The sequence below is a fragment of the Pristiophorus japonicus genome, chromosome 14 (genome assembly GCF_044704955.1).
Source record: "Pristiophorus japonicus isolate sPriJap1 chromosome 14, sPriJap1.hap1, whole genome shotgun sequence".
Taxonomy (NCBI): Eukaryota; Metazoa; Chordata; class Chondrichthyes; family Pristiophoridae; genus Pristiophorus; species Pristiophorus japonicus.
In genome coordinates, this window is record NC_091990.1 from 129,117,862 (window position 1) to 129,134,193 (window position 16,332).

At 43.7% G+C, this 16,332-nt stretch overlaps 1 protein-coding gene across 4 annotated transcripts in view; it reads left to right on the plus strand.

Annotated features, from left to right (window-relative positions):
* The window catches only part of swap70b (switching B cell complex subunit SWAP70b), a 110,836-nt gene that overhangs the window by 79,941 nt on the left and 14,563 nt on the right, over positions 1-16,332 (plus strand). For all 4 annotated transcript variants that reach the window (XM_070899610.1, XM_070899612.1, XM_070899613.1 and 1 more), the window contains exons 8-10: positions 3,921-4,028; positions 6,737-6,903; positions 15,930-16,128. In XM_070899610.1, coding sequence (XP_070755711.1) covers positions 3,921-4,028; positions 6,737-6,903; positions 15,930-16,128 — 474 coding nt within the window. The remainder of the gene's footprint in view (positions 1-3,920; positions 4,029-6,736; positions 6,904-15,929; positions 16,129-16,332) is intronic.

Here is a 16,332-nt window from a genome sequence, read left to right on the forward strand (position 1 = left end):
CTTCCATATTTATTACTGCGATCTTCCCAGAGTGTAACTGTAGAGGAGCTGAATAGTCTTTTATAAACTCATTTGATGTAATTGTTTTTGAGTTGGGTTTGTATCTTGAGTACATCAAGTTTAATGGGAACAAGCAATTATTTGCTATTGCTGAGAAATGATTGGACTCCTATGGAGCTTCAGGGGGGAAAAGGTAACAGAAAATATCTGGAAAAGATTTTGGCAGACAGGTTTATTGCTTCCTTGAGCACCCATATTTATATCTCCACTGGTATATTCTGTAAAATACTGAAATTTGCTGAGGAGCTGAAATACTGCTTAGTTATCCTTGAGGAATGCAGCGACACACTCATTTTGTTCCAGAGCAAACATATCCATCGAGCAGCTGAAGCACGTAGACCAGGATTGCCCCAGTTTCACTTCCCAGTCTTTGTTGAGCTAGTTGATTTCTTAATTTTTTTTCATCTCCAGTGATTGTTTATAAGTTTTAAGGTGCTTACCTGGAATGTTTCCAATTAAATACATCAATAAGGGAGGGAGTGAACTGTCACGATCTTGGCGACCACAGGTTGTTCATGTGAGACCTCACTGAGTGGCTCAGTGGGTGAATGCATTCTATGGCACGCCACTGAGCCATAAAGACCAGGAAGTACCCAGTTTGATCTGAAGTCTGTGCTAGGTTAGTTTCTGCCAGAGTGATGATGGAGATGCTACAGTTCATCTCTGATTCCTTGAGTCAGGGGGAGAAAAGATCACCAGGTTTTTTGTCCCTGATTTGCTATCGTTGACCTCAGTGAGAAGTGCTCATGTACAGACACCCAGCACAATCGGAATCCAGCTCGATCATGATGCCTCCCATGGTGGGATAGCTTGCCAGTGCTCGATGTCTGAGCACATGTTAAAAATGGCCCCTTGCCATGACGCTGACCGTTGAATTATATTCATCCCGCGGCAGCACCTTCAAGCGATGAGGAGGTGATACAGGAGGGCATTAAAAAGATTTTCAAGAAATTGGCGCTATTCTTTTAGCAGCAGTTTTGTGAAAAAATGAAAGTTACATCTACAGCTTGGTGTAATGTGATTCACAAACTGTTTGTAGTTTCACTTCTGTAGACAATAATGGTTGTGCAAATGTATTTCCTTGATTTTCTGTTTCAACGTTAAATGGAAGGAAATACACCAAAAATTCAAAAAAAACAAAAGAAGCAGATTTAAAATACATCTTTTCACATTTAAAAAAAAAAAACAATCCGTTGCCATATCCAGTCTCCTTGCTGCCGGGCTGCTGTGCTGGCGTCAGTGACTGGAAGGGTCCCTGTGTATCTTGATAACTAACGCTGCCAATCAATGGAATCATGAGTTTGCAATGGCCTGAAATTCAATTCGGAAGCATCTGGGCCCAGAAAACACATGACTGGCTGAGCGTGGCATTGAGCCTTGTTGACATTAGGTGTCGAAGCTACACCGACTCACTTATTTTTTCTTTCAAGTGCATGCTTCCTCCTCCTCTTTCCCCCCCCCCCCCCCACCCCCACCCCACCCCCACCATGTTTTCTCACCCTGTCGTCCTTTCTCTTTCAAAGTCACTGACTTGCTGGGAAACAGTTCCACGGCGGACACTCACAACCTTCTGATACCTTGTCCTAATTGACCATTCTTTTATATGTGAGCCTGCACAGTAAACATCTGCAGTATAATTGCCTGAGAAGGACATCATCAAAAGCCTGTAAAGTTTACCCCCCAGACCATTCTGAAAGTTATGTTTCATACTTGAATCAATTGTCAATGATTCAAATACTCCAGAAATTCAAAATATACTGACTGAGATCTGAGGTTTTTTTTACTGGTAGTCTAAGCCTTTTTAATTTGATGATATCACACATTAGTGAGATAGAAAAATGTTTTGACGCTGAGAGGAAAACTTGAATTGATACATAATCTGAATTTAGTCTCCATATAGATTATCTCTTCCCATGCAATCGCTATTTCCAAATTTACCTTGCTCTTTACATTCTTTTCAACCTTTGGCGGTGCCTGCAGTAAGGTCTCGATCCCCTCGTAAATTTAAACAAAAAACTGCTGAGAGTTGTAACTTTATTAGATTGTTTCAGGGAGCCTGCCGTTTATTGGCTCACATGTTAAACCAAGGGGTATATTGGAATTTCCAGCTCCCTGAAATAGGTTCAGTGCCATGGATGAGGTTAGAAAGGGTTGATGTTAGACTTTGCATACCTTGCCTCCAAAAAAAGGAAATGCAGTTAGTTATTCTTTACTGTGTTTCTATAACAGCCCCAGTCTGAGCCGCGCACTATTTAAAGATCCGAGATGAGCTTATCGTACTCTACAGTAGTATCTGTGGCTTTGCACAGCTGTGATATTGGCTGGTGGAGGAAGATACTTAATTTATCCTAATGTTAACCAGGCCACTTGAGTGAGTTTATGTGACCTGATGCCTACCAAACCGTGCCATGGAGCAATGAGATATGAATTATGTCCCTATGGCTTCCCCACACAATTGGACCTTTGGTGAAAAGGCATAGAGTAGAGACAGGATTGGATGAAAAAATATGATGATCTTAATCCAATTCTTCAAAAGAAACCATGCTAAAGATCCACATCTGGGCCTGGGTACATAACCTAGATTATTGCTCCAATGCAGTAGTGAGTACATCATTCTTTCAGAGCTGCTGTCATATGTGATGCTAAATCAAGGTGTCTTCTGCCTATTCAGACAAATGTTTGATCTGTGGTACTTTTTGAAAAGCTGGGAGTCCTGGCCAATGCTCCCCTCTCAACTAATAATACACAAAAAAAACAGATTAACTAGTCAATCACCTCAGTGTTGTTTATGGGAGAATCTAGTGGCACTGAATGTCTGTTGCATTTGCCTACTGCCCTGTAAAAAAATATTTAAGTCTCTTGATCCTATTCCCTCTCTTCTCCCATCCCTCCCAGCCTGGCCACAAACACTCAAAATGTTAAATCAAGGCAAGGCAAGTATTATAGAAAGCACTTGGGCTGTGGGGGAATCCAGGAGGGATCTGCCTGGAAAATGAACTGCGGAGATAGCTGACTGGTCGAAGGGTGGGCTTTTTAGACCTGATTCAGAAAAGTTTTAAACAAAAAAAGGGAGAAACTGAAGCAAGGGAAGACGAAATATTGGCATTGTCCTGGAGTTGTGAGGCTGCAGGAGATGGAGATCTGCAACTTTTGGGAGCTTATGCAGCTCCACCTAATGGTCGAATTGTGCAATGGCAGGTGTGACCATGCCTCAGCTAGTGCTCCCAACACCATAGCAAAATACTGTGGTGCTGGAAATCTGGGGGGAAAAAAGAAAATTCTGGAAATACTCAGCAGGTCAGGCAGCATCTGTGGAGAGAGAAACACAGTTAACGTTTCAGGTCGTTGACTCTTCAGAACTGGAAAACCTCTCCGCCTCTCTACCGCCATCAAGACGCTCCTTAAAACATACTTCTTTGACCAGGCTTTTGGTCACCGGCCCTAATTTCTCCTTATGTGGCTTGGTGTCAATTTTTTTCATCTAATAATACTCTATGAAGTGCCTTGGGATGTTTCACAACGTTAAAGGCGCTATATAAATACAAGTTGTTGTTAACCACTATGCTATGCTACTGTACACAAACAGGCTTTAAGTAAGTTCAGAGACACGGAGAGGGGAGGAAAGAGCAAAAGGGAAGGTCTGTGATAGGGTAGAAGGCAGGAATGAATAAATGATAAAAGGGATGATGGTGCAAGTCGAAAGCGAGTGGTAATGGGAGAAGTAAAGAAACAAAAGATGGATCTAGAGGAGTCACCGAGAGTCACGACAAATGCCCAAATAAGGATAGTGCGCCATACATGGTGAATGTAATATATTGAAGTTTGATGATGGACTCTATGTTTGCCGTCCGTTTGTAAAGGAACTGGAGGATGCTGCAACACAGGCGGCACTTGAGGAGCAAAAACGTCTGCAGATACAGATGCAGCTGCAAGATCGATTCCGACAGGACCTGGAGCGAGAAAAAAATGTAAGTGCAATTTATTTTATGGTTTTAATAATCATGCATGGCCTATTTCCTATATTGATACCCACAAATAGTGCCCTGCTGTTAAAATCATAATTTTTGTTCATGTGAGGAATTCGATATACGTTTTTCTGTGGTTTATTTTGTACAGCGGCCAATCGTTAACACGATAGATCTTTGTATAAGTGGTCTCTCCGAGCTGTTGTACTGACCGTGTAATGAATTTGTTAAAATCTTCCAGTGGTTTTTTATATTGCAGAGTGCAGCCAGTGGCAGGCTCATAGTGCCCCCTCGCCGGGTCGAGCTGCCCCCTCGCCGGGTCGAGCTGCCCCCTCGCCGGGTTGCACTCCATATTATAAAAGCCTTCGCATCCTGGGGAACTGAAAGCATTGTGGGTCCACAAATGTGTCTGCAGATGAATGGAGTTGGTTTCACAAGAGTAAATACGAGGAAGCAGGCTGCTACATGATTCAATAATTAGGCCTCTTGGCTCACTGGGATCTTAGTTTAACCTTTGCTGACTCAATTCACTTAGAACTCTCATGGCGATATACGTAGAGGCTTACCCATATCAGTCCAGGTGGGATTCAAGGCCAGGCCCCACAAGTAAAAGAGCAGGAGTATAACCACTGTGCTGCTTAGTGCCAGGTGTACAGCTATTTACAAAACAAATAACGCTATCTTTTATTGGACATGAGACCAACTCCATACCTGAAAGGACAAACTGAACCTTAACCAGACATTGACATTTGAAAGCATTTCACTTGGAGTACATTGTTGCAGTATTTAATTTCTGAACTAGAACACCTGTAATTGAAGAAAAGGGATTTCCGACTTCAGTTGCTTCCTGTACTGATGAACAATGAGTGAGTCCAGTCCATGGTGTACTGGGAGTCCTTGGCCAAAGACCGCCCTAAGTGGAGGAAGTGCATCTGGAAGGGTGCTGAGCACCTTGAGTCTCATCATCGAGAGCATGCAGAAATCAAGCGCAGGCAGCGGAAAGAGTGTGTGGCAAACCTGTCCCACCCACCCCTTCCATCAACGACTATCTGTTCCACCTGTGGTTCTCGTATTGGACTGTACAGCCACCCAAGAACTCATGCTAAGAGTGGAAGCAAGTCTTCCTCGATTCTGAGGGACTGCCTATAATGATGACTAACTGGAGAAATGGCTAGTATTGAAATGCTCCGTTCCACAAGGCTTCTGCTGCTGGAACACTATGCAACTTGACATGTAGTTTGATGTTGGCCTTAATAGTAAGTGTGTTTCAGGGTGCATTTATAATGCAGCTGATGGCCTGACACCATCAGGGTCTGACACCATTGATCCCAGCCAGGCTGTACTTCATTTTTACTGCCTAACTCTTTAACAGGAATCCTCCAGCGCATGGGTGTGAATAAGTCTGAACAGGTTTAGCTCAGTTCCTGGTGAACCAAGAGACCGAATTGCTGGACCACTGCCCCACTACTGTTGTATAATCGACTCCCTTACAGGCATACTGTTCAATGGTCAAAATTGTATGTGGGTGGGAGCATTTGCACTCTTTTTAAATGTTTAAATACACTCTGGGGAAGTTTTAAGAAGTGCTCGACAGATCTATGGGATCCTTTAGCGTTTTTAAACCAGATTTGACATGGCACTCGAGTTATACTCCAGTGTTACACTCGAGTGGTATGATACCACTTCTTACATTGGTTCTCTAAGGAGTCAGGTCAGGCCACAACTTTGAAAGCAATTTCAGTGTCACCATAAATTGGAGACCACCTCGATAAATCTTCCGGTTAAGCGTCACCCACTGTGTTATCGGGAGCTTTCATTTGCTAATAGTGGATCTGAATTGAGAGAAGTTGGAAGGATCAATGCTGACATTTATCGCAGTGCATGTTCTTCAGGGATTTGGCAAATTGCAGTGATCATCAATCCACACAATACTTCAACTGTAAGTGATTGCACTAGAAAGTGAGTTGAGCTCTATCTAGTTGTTTTGAAGAAAAAAGGAAATACAAATTTCCACGTGACTTTTTCCCTCATCAATTGTCTGCACTTGTCTCCTGAAGTTGCTGACTCATGTTGGGCTATGAATCTACAGGCATCTGGTGCCACCGCCCCCCCCCCCCAGTACCTCACCCATCTGGTGCCCCCCTCCCAGCACCTCACCCAACTGGTCATGCTTTACGCACGAGTCTAGACAGTAGGATTGAATTCCATTTATCGCTATATTTAATATACAAATTAATGTACTTGTGTAAATTTCTGTGTGTTTTTAACAGTCTTTAAAATTACGCACTTAAGAAATTGAAATTAATGCTTTATCCACTGAAAGTGAGGAACAACGTAGCGAAACCTAATTCTGAACCACACATGTACACTTTCTGGTGACTGGATAAAAATCAGGAGTGGGAAGCCTGGCTAATTTTATTTTTCCATTTGCAGCACAGGAACACTGAGATCATTTATCTGTAAAACTGCTAACAAACTAACCACCTCTGCCACAGCCAGCCAGGTCCATTCACCAATATTCAGTTTAGAATTTCAGTTGTAGACCTGCATCCTACCCCTCTGTGTAATACAGCAGGTTGGAGCTCCAATACATTGGACCATGGTGAAGACCCATTAATGTCCACTCTAGACCCAACACCTCTGCTAACCATGTGGAGTTCTTGTTCATTGAGCAAGGTAAAGATTATTATCTGTGCACTGTTGTTTTTCAGATCAGAGAGCAGATGGAAGAGCAGGTTGCTCAGAAGTCCACTGAGCTGCAACAGTACCTGCAACGTGTGCATGAACTGGAAGACATGTACAAGAAGCTCGAGGAAGCCCTTGAAGATGAGCGGCAGGCTCGACAGGATGAGGAATCTGTCCGAAAACTTCAGGCCAGGTAATAAAACTTTCAGCTATTTGAAATGGTGAATTTTAAGGAAAATCATGTCTTATCCAAAGACATGAATGAAAGAGGGATGGAGCAGAATATAAATGTAGTAGATATTCAATAATGGGGGGATAGATAGCATTCTCTGCAGCCATGCTCGAGAGTCCAGAAGGGTGTGTTGCCTACCTGGTGCCAGGGTAAGAAATGTCTCAATGAAGCTGGAAAGAAAAAGGAGGAGGCAAATCTGATTATCGTGATCCATGTCGGAACCAATAACATGGGGAAGAAAAGGGAGGAGGTTCTTCTGAGGGAATATCTAGAATTAAGAGCTAAGTTTAAAAAGTAGGACTCAAGGGTGGTAATCTCAGGATTATTACCCAAACTACGTGTGAATTGGCATAGGGACAAACCAATCAGGAAGGTGAACACGTGGCTAAAGGAGTGGTTTAATTTCATGGGACACTGGTTCCAGTACTGGGACAGGAGGGAACTATACCGATTTGATGGGCTTCAGGGAAACTTGAAGAGGAGGTGGTGTCTCCTTATTGATTAAATATACTATTACAACACTAGTAAGAGAGGATATAGGTAAGAGAAAGCAATCAGCAGAGAATCTATGGTTAGAATTGAAGAATAAGAGAGGATTTAAAACTAATGGGAGTTGCCTACAGGCCTCCTGATAGCAGTTAAGTGGCAGAATGTATTAATTCAGAGATTAGACAGGCTTGTAGCAAAAGCAAAGTGGTTTTAATGAGATAATTTAATATTCATGTAGATTGGGAAGAGCAGAGTAGGTTAAGTCAGAAAGGTAATGAATAATTCGAGTGCATTCAAGATAGTTTCTGGAGCAATATGTTCTAGAACCAACAAGAGGGCAGGTATACTAGATTTAGTAACTAGTCAGACTTAGATAAATGTTTTCTTACTGTTAGATTATTAACCTAACAGTGATCATAAGTATGATCAAATTCAATGTTAAGTTTGAAAAGGAGTAATTAACACAGTTACTAAGATTCTGGATTTTGGTACGGCTAACTTTAGCGGGATTAGACACAGACTGCCGACAGCAAACTGGTCAAAACTTGTAATGTATCTTACATTATTATATATAACTGTATCCTAACATGCTATACATGACTGTAATAAGATATGACCTGTAACCACCAAGCATACCTTACCACCAGGGGTGCACTTGCAAGAGACAGGTATATAAGGACAGGTCTCAGGCAAGTGCAGCATTCCAGAGCTGTGAAATAAAGGTGCAGGTCCAGAGTGACCTTGACTTCACTACATGCCTCATGTGAACCTGTACTGAGGGGACAGGACTTTACAGTGGCGACGGGTTACGGGATTACTGAATCGACAGAATGGCGAACAACGGATCAGATGAAAAATACAATGCAGGAGACAATTGGGAGGACTTTATAGAAAGGCTCCAGCAAAGCTTTGTAACCAAAGACTGGTTAGGCGACGATAAGGCAGACAAGAGAAGAGCCCATCTCTTGACCAGCTGTGGCTCGAAAAAATACACTTTAATGAAGGATCTGTTGGCACCCGAGAAACCAGCAAGCAAGTCGTTTGAAGAATTGAGCACACTGGTAAGAGACCACCTGAAGCCAGCGAGCAGCCTACACATGGCCAGACACAGGTTCTACAACTACAGACACTGTATGGGCCAGAGCATACCCGACTTCATGGCGGAACTTCGGAGGTTGGCTAGTTTATGTGAGTTCTCCGATGAACTGAGGAGAGAAATGCTGAGAGACTTTTTCATTGAAGGAATAGGCCACGCAGGCGTATTCCGAAAGCTCATAGAGACCAAGAACCTGACCTTAGAGGCAGCAGCACTGGTTGCACAGACATTCTTGGTAGGGGAAGAAGAAACGAGGTCGATTTACAATGCAGGTACGACAACTAACGAAATATCGGAAGAAGTTGTTCACAGCACTAAACAAGCTGCTACCCCCACACACAGACAAAACTGGGAGAACAGGCTCTCGACAGCAGGCAGGAGCCATCGAGGGCCACAGGAACGGCCGTTCACACCTCATCAACCCACAATGCGAGCAATCAACTACAAACTGAGAGAAGCTCAAGAGAGATCAGCCAGACGCAGCTCATTCTTTGGAAACTCTTTGAACAATGGAACAGGTCTGTGCTGGAGGTGTGGGGGTGGGCACTCGTCAAGGGGATGTCGATTTCAGCAGGCTGTTGCAGAAATTGTGAATATACAGGGCATTTATCCCACATTTACAAAAAAACGGCAGCTCGGCTGGTATACGAATCAGATGGGTCGGAAAGCGGACCAGAAGATGGTGGGGACAGTACCCGGGACACCGGTGTACAGCGGGTCAAGACGATCGATGGCCTCTGCTCCTACAACAGGACGCCTCCTATAATGATGAGGGTCCTACTCAACGGGATATCTGTCAACATGGAGCTGGATACGGGAGCGAGTCAATCTCATGGGCGCTCAACAATTTGAACAACTGTGGCCGCATAAAACAGACAGACCAAAACTCACAAGGGTCGACACCACACTGAGGACCTATACCAAAGAAATCGTACCAGTCCTCGGCAGCGCCATGCTCTCCGTCACACACAAAGGGACAGTGAATCGACTTCCCCTGTGGATTGTCCCCGGAGACCCCCCAGCACTGCTGGGGAGAAGCTGGCTGGCAAAACTAAACTGGAAATGGGATGATGTCCATGCCATGTCATTAGCGGAACGGACCTCCTGCTCAACAGTTATAAAGCGATTTGAACATCTCTTTCAGCCAGGTGTGGGCACTTTCAAAGGGGCCAAAGTCAAAATTTACATCACACAGGATGCTAGACCGGTCCATCACAAGGCCAGAACTGTACCCTATGTGATGAAGGAAAAGATTGAACACGAACTAGACAGGCTTCTGCGGGAAGGCATTATATCACCTGTGGAATTTAGCGACTGGGCAAGTTCCATCGTCCCAGTCATGAATCTGTGGGGACTACAAATCTACCATAAACAGAGTCTCCCTACAGGACCAGTACCCGCTGCCCAGAGCGGAGGACTTATTTGCCACATTGGCTGGAGGTAAACTTTTCTCAAAATTAGACCTCACATCTGCGTATATGACGCAAGAATTGACCAGGAATCCAAGCTACTCACCACCATCAACACACATCGGGGCCTTTTCATGTACAATCGATGCCTATTCGGCATCAGGTCGGCAGCTGCCATATTCCAGCGCAACATGGAGAGTCTGCTCAAGGGGGCGGTTGTATTTCAAGACTACAAACTTATCACGGGCAGGGACACCGACTCCCATCTCCGTAATTTGGAGGAAGTACTAAAGCGGTTGGATCGGGTAGGCCTACGAGTCAAGAAATCCAAGTGCCTGTTTCTCGCACCCGAGGTTGAATTTTTGGGCAGAAGGATTGCTGCTGATGGAATCCGCCCAACAGAGTCCAAAACAGAAGCAATTCGCCTGGCACCTAGGTCTCAGAACCGCGCGCCTTTTTCGGGCTACTCAGTTATTTTGGGAACTTTATGCAGAACTTAAGCACGCTGCTGGAGCCTCTCCACGTGCTACTCAGGAAGGGGTGTGATTGGTTTTGGGGGGACGCCCAGGAACGCGCCTTTAATAAGGCACGCAACCTTCTGTGTTCCAACAGTGTTTTGACTTTCTTTGACCCAGGTAAAAAGCTAGTTCTCACATGCGATGTGTCAGCGTATGGGGTCGGGTGCGTTTTGCAACATGTCAATAGTGCGGGCAAATTACAACCCATAGCTTATGCATCCAGGTCACTTTCGCGGGCGGAGCGCGGGTACGGAATGGTAGAGAAGGAGGCGCTCGCGTGCGTGTATGGTGTCAAAAAGATGCACCAATACCTTTTCGGGGCCAAGTTCGCATTAGAAACAGACCACAAGCCCCTCACGTCCCTCCTATCCGAGAGCAAGGCAATAAACGCCAACGCCTCGGCGTGAATTCAACGGTGGGCACTCATGCTGGCGTCCTACGACTATTCCATCAGGCACAGACAACTGTGTCGACGCACTCAGCAGGCTACTCCTGGCGACCACGGAAGGGTCTGATGAACAGGACTGTGAGATAGTAAAGATGTGTCCTAACTGGTGACTGGGCAGAGGCTCGCGATGCCTGCCCCGAGGAATTAAAACCCTTTCACAGGCGCATGCATGAGCTATCACGACAAGCAGACTGCCTGATGTGGGGCAGCCGAGTAGTCATGCCTCTGTGAGGCAGAGAGGCATTTGTCCGGGAGCTCCACCGCAAGCACCCGGGGATCGTTCTCATGAAGGCCATAGCCAGATCCCACGTCTGGTGGCCTGGTATTGACGCGGACTTGGAGCTCTGCGTCCGAAGGTGCACCATTTGTGCACAACTCAGCAATGCCCCCAGGGAGGCTCCCCTGAGTCCCTGGCCTACCAAACCGTGGTCGCGGGTGCACGTAGACTATGCGGGCCCATTCATGGGCAAAATGTTCCTCGTAGTTGTAGATGCATTTTCAAAGTGGATTGAATGCACCATTTTAAACTGGAGCACAACCTCCACCACTGTGGAGAGCCTCACAACCATGTTTGCAACTCATGGAATCCCTGACATATTGGTCAGTGACAATGGTCCGTGCTTCACCGGCGCAGAATTCCAAGATTTTATAATTGACCACGGCATAAATCACGTCAAGATGGCACCGTTCAAGCCGGCCTCCAACATCCAGACAGAGAGAGCATTGCAAATCATTAAGCAAGGCATGCTTAAAATCCAAGGTCCCACACTGCAGGGTCGCCTGTCGCGACTGCTGCTGGCATACAGATCTCGTCCGCACTCACTGACTGGGATTCCCCCACCGCGCAACTGTTGATGAAAAGGACTTTAAAAACAAGGCTCTCGTTAATCCTCCCAGACATGCACGAAATCGTTGAGGCAAAGCGCCGTAAGCTGACTGAGTACCATGACAGAAATTCGAGGGGGAGATGGAATGAGATAGGGGACAAAGTGTTTGTACTAAACTATGGCAGGGGTCCCAAATGGCTTGCAGGGACAGTAACGGGCAAGGAAGGAAACAGGCTACTGGTAGTACAAATGGACAATGGCAAAACCTGCCGGAGGCATGTCGACCAAGTCAAAAGCAGATTTACCAACAACACTGCGGAACCAGAGGCAGACTACAATGTGAAACTCGCACCACACCTGGTGGACAGACAGAGGGAACAACCTGAGGAAAGGGCAATCCCAACAGACAGCCCAGGCGAGTCAACAACAATCACACCAATTAAAACAGACAGCCCAGGCGAGATACCAGCAACCACACCCAAAGAAAAACAGACACCAAGGCAAACAACTGAACCACAACTCAGACGCTCCATGCAAGAGCATAGAGCGCCTGAGAGACTGAACCTATAAAGACAATAAGACCTTGGGGGATGGTGATGTCATGTATCTTACAGTATTATATATAACTATATCCTAACATGCTATACATGACTGTAATAAGATATGACCTGTAACCACCAGCATACCTTACCACCAGGGGTGCACTTGCAAGAGACCGGTCTCTGGCAAGTGCAGCATTCCAGAACTGTGAAATAAAGGTGCAGGTCCAGAGTGACCTTGACTTCACTACATGCCTCATGTGAATCTGTACTGAGGGGATAGGACTTTCCAAAATGTTATTGGGTAAAACTACAGATGAACAGTGGGAGATGTTGAAAAAATAATTTAGTTTAATATAGGACCAATATATACCCGTGAGGGGAACGAGCTCTCCTTATCAAATAAAATAGGCATGGCCGACAAAGAGAGATAACATAAAACTAAAGAAAAGAGCGTATAAATGTGCAAAGAATAGTGTAAATCCAGGGGACTGAGAGAGATATAAAAAAACAGCAAAAGAAGAGCTGCAAAAAGGGATACAAAAAGAAACTTGCGAAGGATATCAAGATTAACACAACATTTTTACAATTATATTAAAAGAAAAAGGGTAGTGTGGGTCCTTTAACAACAGATGGGGGTAATATTGCAAATGAAAATAAGGAAATGGCAGACTTGTTGAATAATTACTTTGTGTCCGTCTTCACAGTAGAGGAGTAGAATAATATACCTGACATTCCAGGGAAATTAATAATGAATTTAGGACTGGAACTCACTAAAGTTAACGTAAGCAAGACAACAGTATTAGAAAAAATAATGCCACTAGAGACTGACAAATCCCTGGGACCTGATGGTTTCCACACCAGGGTTTTAAAGGCAGTAGGTGAGGAAATTGCAGATGTTTTAGCCATAATCTTCCAAAGCTCTCTTGATTCAGAAATTGATTAGAAAATTGCAAATATATTATTTAAGAAAGGTGAGCGAGAGAAAACTGGAAATGATAGATCTGTTGTGGGGAAGTTATTGGAATCTATAATTAAGGACAGAGTGACTGAGCACGCAGAGAAATTTCAGCTGATTAGAGAGAGCCAACATGATCATGTCTAATGCATCTAATTGAATTTAAATAACTAAAGTAGTAGACAGTGAAATATTTATATGGACTTCTAGAAGGCATTCGATAAGGTTCCACATAAGAGACTGTTGGCTAAAATTAAAGCTGATGGAATTGAAGGCAAACTATTGACTTGGTTATAAGATTGGTTAGTTGGTAGAAGACAGAGAGTAGGGATAATGGGTATGTACTCAAATTGGAAGGGAGTAACGAGTGGTGTTCCACAAGGATGGGGCCTCAACTATTCACTATATTTAGTAATGACTTGTATAACACAATAGAGTCATATATCAAAGTTTGCCAATGACACCAAGATTAATGGCACAGTAGGTAACGTAGACGAGAGCATAAAATTACAAAGGGACATTGATGGATTAAATGATTGGTCAAAACTGTGGCAAATGGATTTCAACGCAGGTAAGTGTGAGTTCATACATTTTGGACCAAAAAAGGATAGATCTGATTATTTCTTTTAAATGGTGAAAAGCTAGGAACAGTGGAGGTCCATGTACACAGATCACTCAAATGTAGCAGTCAGGGGCAAAAAAATAATCAAAAAGGCCAATGGAATAACTGTTAGCCTTTATAACTAGAGAGCTAGAATATAATGGGGACTAAGTTTTGCTACAGCTATACAAAGCCCTGGTGAGACCACATCTAGACTACTGTGTACAGTTCTGGGCACTGAGCTTTAGAAAAGATATATTGGCCATGGAAAGAGTGCAGTGCAGAAACGCCAGGGCGTTACCAGAGCTCCAAGAGTTAATTATGAGGCGAGATTACATAAACTAGATTTATATTCCCTGGAATATAGAAAATTAAGGGGTGATTTGATTGAGGTTTTCAGGATTTTGAAAGGAATTGATAGGGTAGATAGAGAAACTTTTTCCGCTGGTGGAGTCTAGGTCACGGGGACATAAGTGAGCCAGGCCATTCAGGAGAGAAGTTAGAAAACACTTCTGCTGGCAAAGGGTGCTAGAAGTATGAAACTCTCCTGCAAAAATCAGTAGATGCTAGCTCCATTAATAATTTTTAAAATAAGATTGGTAGATTTTTGCTAGACAAGGGCATAAAAGGATATGGAGCCAAGGCAGTTGGATGGAGTTAAGATAGAGATCAACCATGATCTAATTAAATGGTGAATAGGTTCCAGAGCTTAATGTTTGTATGTTCCTCTGTGCAAGTCTCCTCTGAACATAGTTTATGTTTGTTTGTGCTCCAAATTGCATCAAATTTTACAGATATTTAAGTACTTCTGTGATCACACTTAGCTCTGTTGTCATTAAAGGGGTTCCATTTCATTAGATTTCTCCATTTCACTGATTCTGTTTGCCACTCATTTCCTGTGATGCATGTATAGCTTCATTTGCAATCAGGCCTTCCTTTTTTCCTAAAAGTGTTTGATGAAATTCTGCATCTTGTGTTTTATTTTTCAATATAGGATAATATTGAGGTGAAGGGTCAGCACAGTAGAAAAGGGAATGTGTAGTTATGCAACAAATAGGGCATCCAGTGCTCCAAGATGTAATGCAGAACTCCCTAACATTATACACTAAAATAATTCTGTCCCTAGTTAACACAGCCCTGTTGAATAATACTGAATTGTTCAAGACCACAGTTTGTCTTGACTGTCCATGTTGGTTCAGGGAAAGTGTTCCCATGGCAGTGGTTATCTGTGTGATTTGTGTTTATCAAGCTTTGCAGGAATTTGCATTCTGCTATCTACTGTTGAACTCAACCTAAAAATTACCATTTTAATCATTCATACAATTCTAAACACACATGCTTTGTAAACATTTTACATGTCCCTGTGTTAGGAGAGGGGGATTAACCAAGGTTGCCTCTCCTGGCCAATGTGCTGGAAAGTACATGGATGAGGACAGAATCTGAATAAGCTGTCGTGCCCCACTCCATAGTTGAATAGCCTGATGACACTCCCCTATTAAAACTCTCAATGAATAGAGATCACTTGGATGAGAGTGACTGCTGTTCGTGGGATTCTACCTCAGTAAGTGAATCAACTTTCACAAGGGGACAGAATATTGGCAAAAAGAGAAACTTTTTTTTTTAACGTGTTCAGATACAAACCATGTATTTCTTCTGTCTCTCTTTCCTGATATCCACAAATGTGCCCTTGTATTTCTCATCGGGATATTAGATTGGGATCGGAGGTTGAATTTTGGATGATTTCTCTACCCCTCACCCTCCAACCTCTGCCCCTCTTCCTAGCCCAAGGTCACTGTTTCCAGTTCCTAGCTGATTCCCCTGCTACGATCCAGTAACTCAGTAATGACCAAGATTGAACCTGGGACAATTTGCTCTGTATGACATGGTAGCCTACTGGATAATGCTTCTAACTACTAAGGTTATCAAGGAAACTAAATATACAGACAAGCTTTTCTCCCCTAAGTCATTTCATGGGTAACAGGTTGACTTTGCATTCTGGGATCACTCTGAGTCCGGTAACCTGGATCTGTCAACCCTCGAGAGAGGGATTTTAGCGGGAATGCCGTTAACCCTGTCGGTATCTTATTTCTTTACTAATGCAGGTTACTGGAAGAGGAGTGCAGTAAACGAATAGATTTGGAGACTCTGCACTTACAGCAACAACAAACCATACAAATAACAGAAGCAGAAAATCAAGAACTGGAAAACCAGAGAGCAATAAAAGAGCGTGCACTGGAGGTGGCGATGAAGCAACTGGATGAACTTGAGCAGGAGAGGAAACAAGCAGTTAAACAATATGGGGTAAGATTGTGACACATTAGGGTAAGAAGACATCATCTTGTGGGAAATTGCACAATAACCTCAAAGGTCAAGCGACGTTTCTTCTTCTGGTTTGCCGGTCCAGATTTTCTGTGTAGCTGTTTTGTTAATGCTGACTCAATTAAATTTGTGCCTTCCAGTTCTCTAGTTCAACAACATATGAAAATGACTGTGCACATCTTTCAA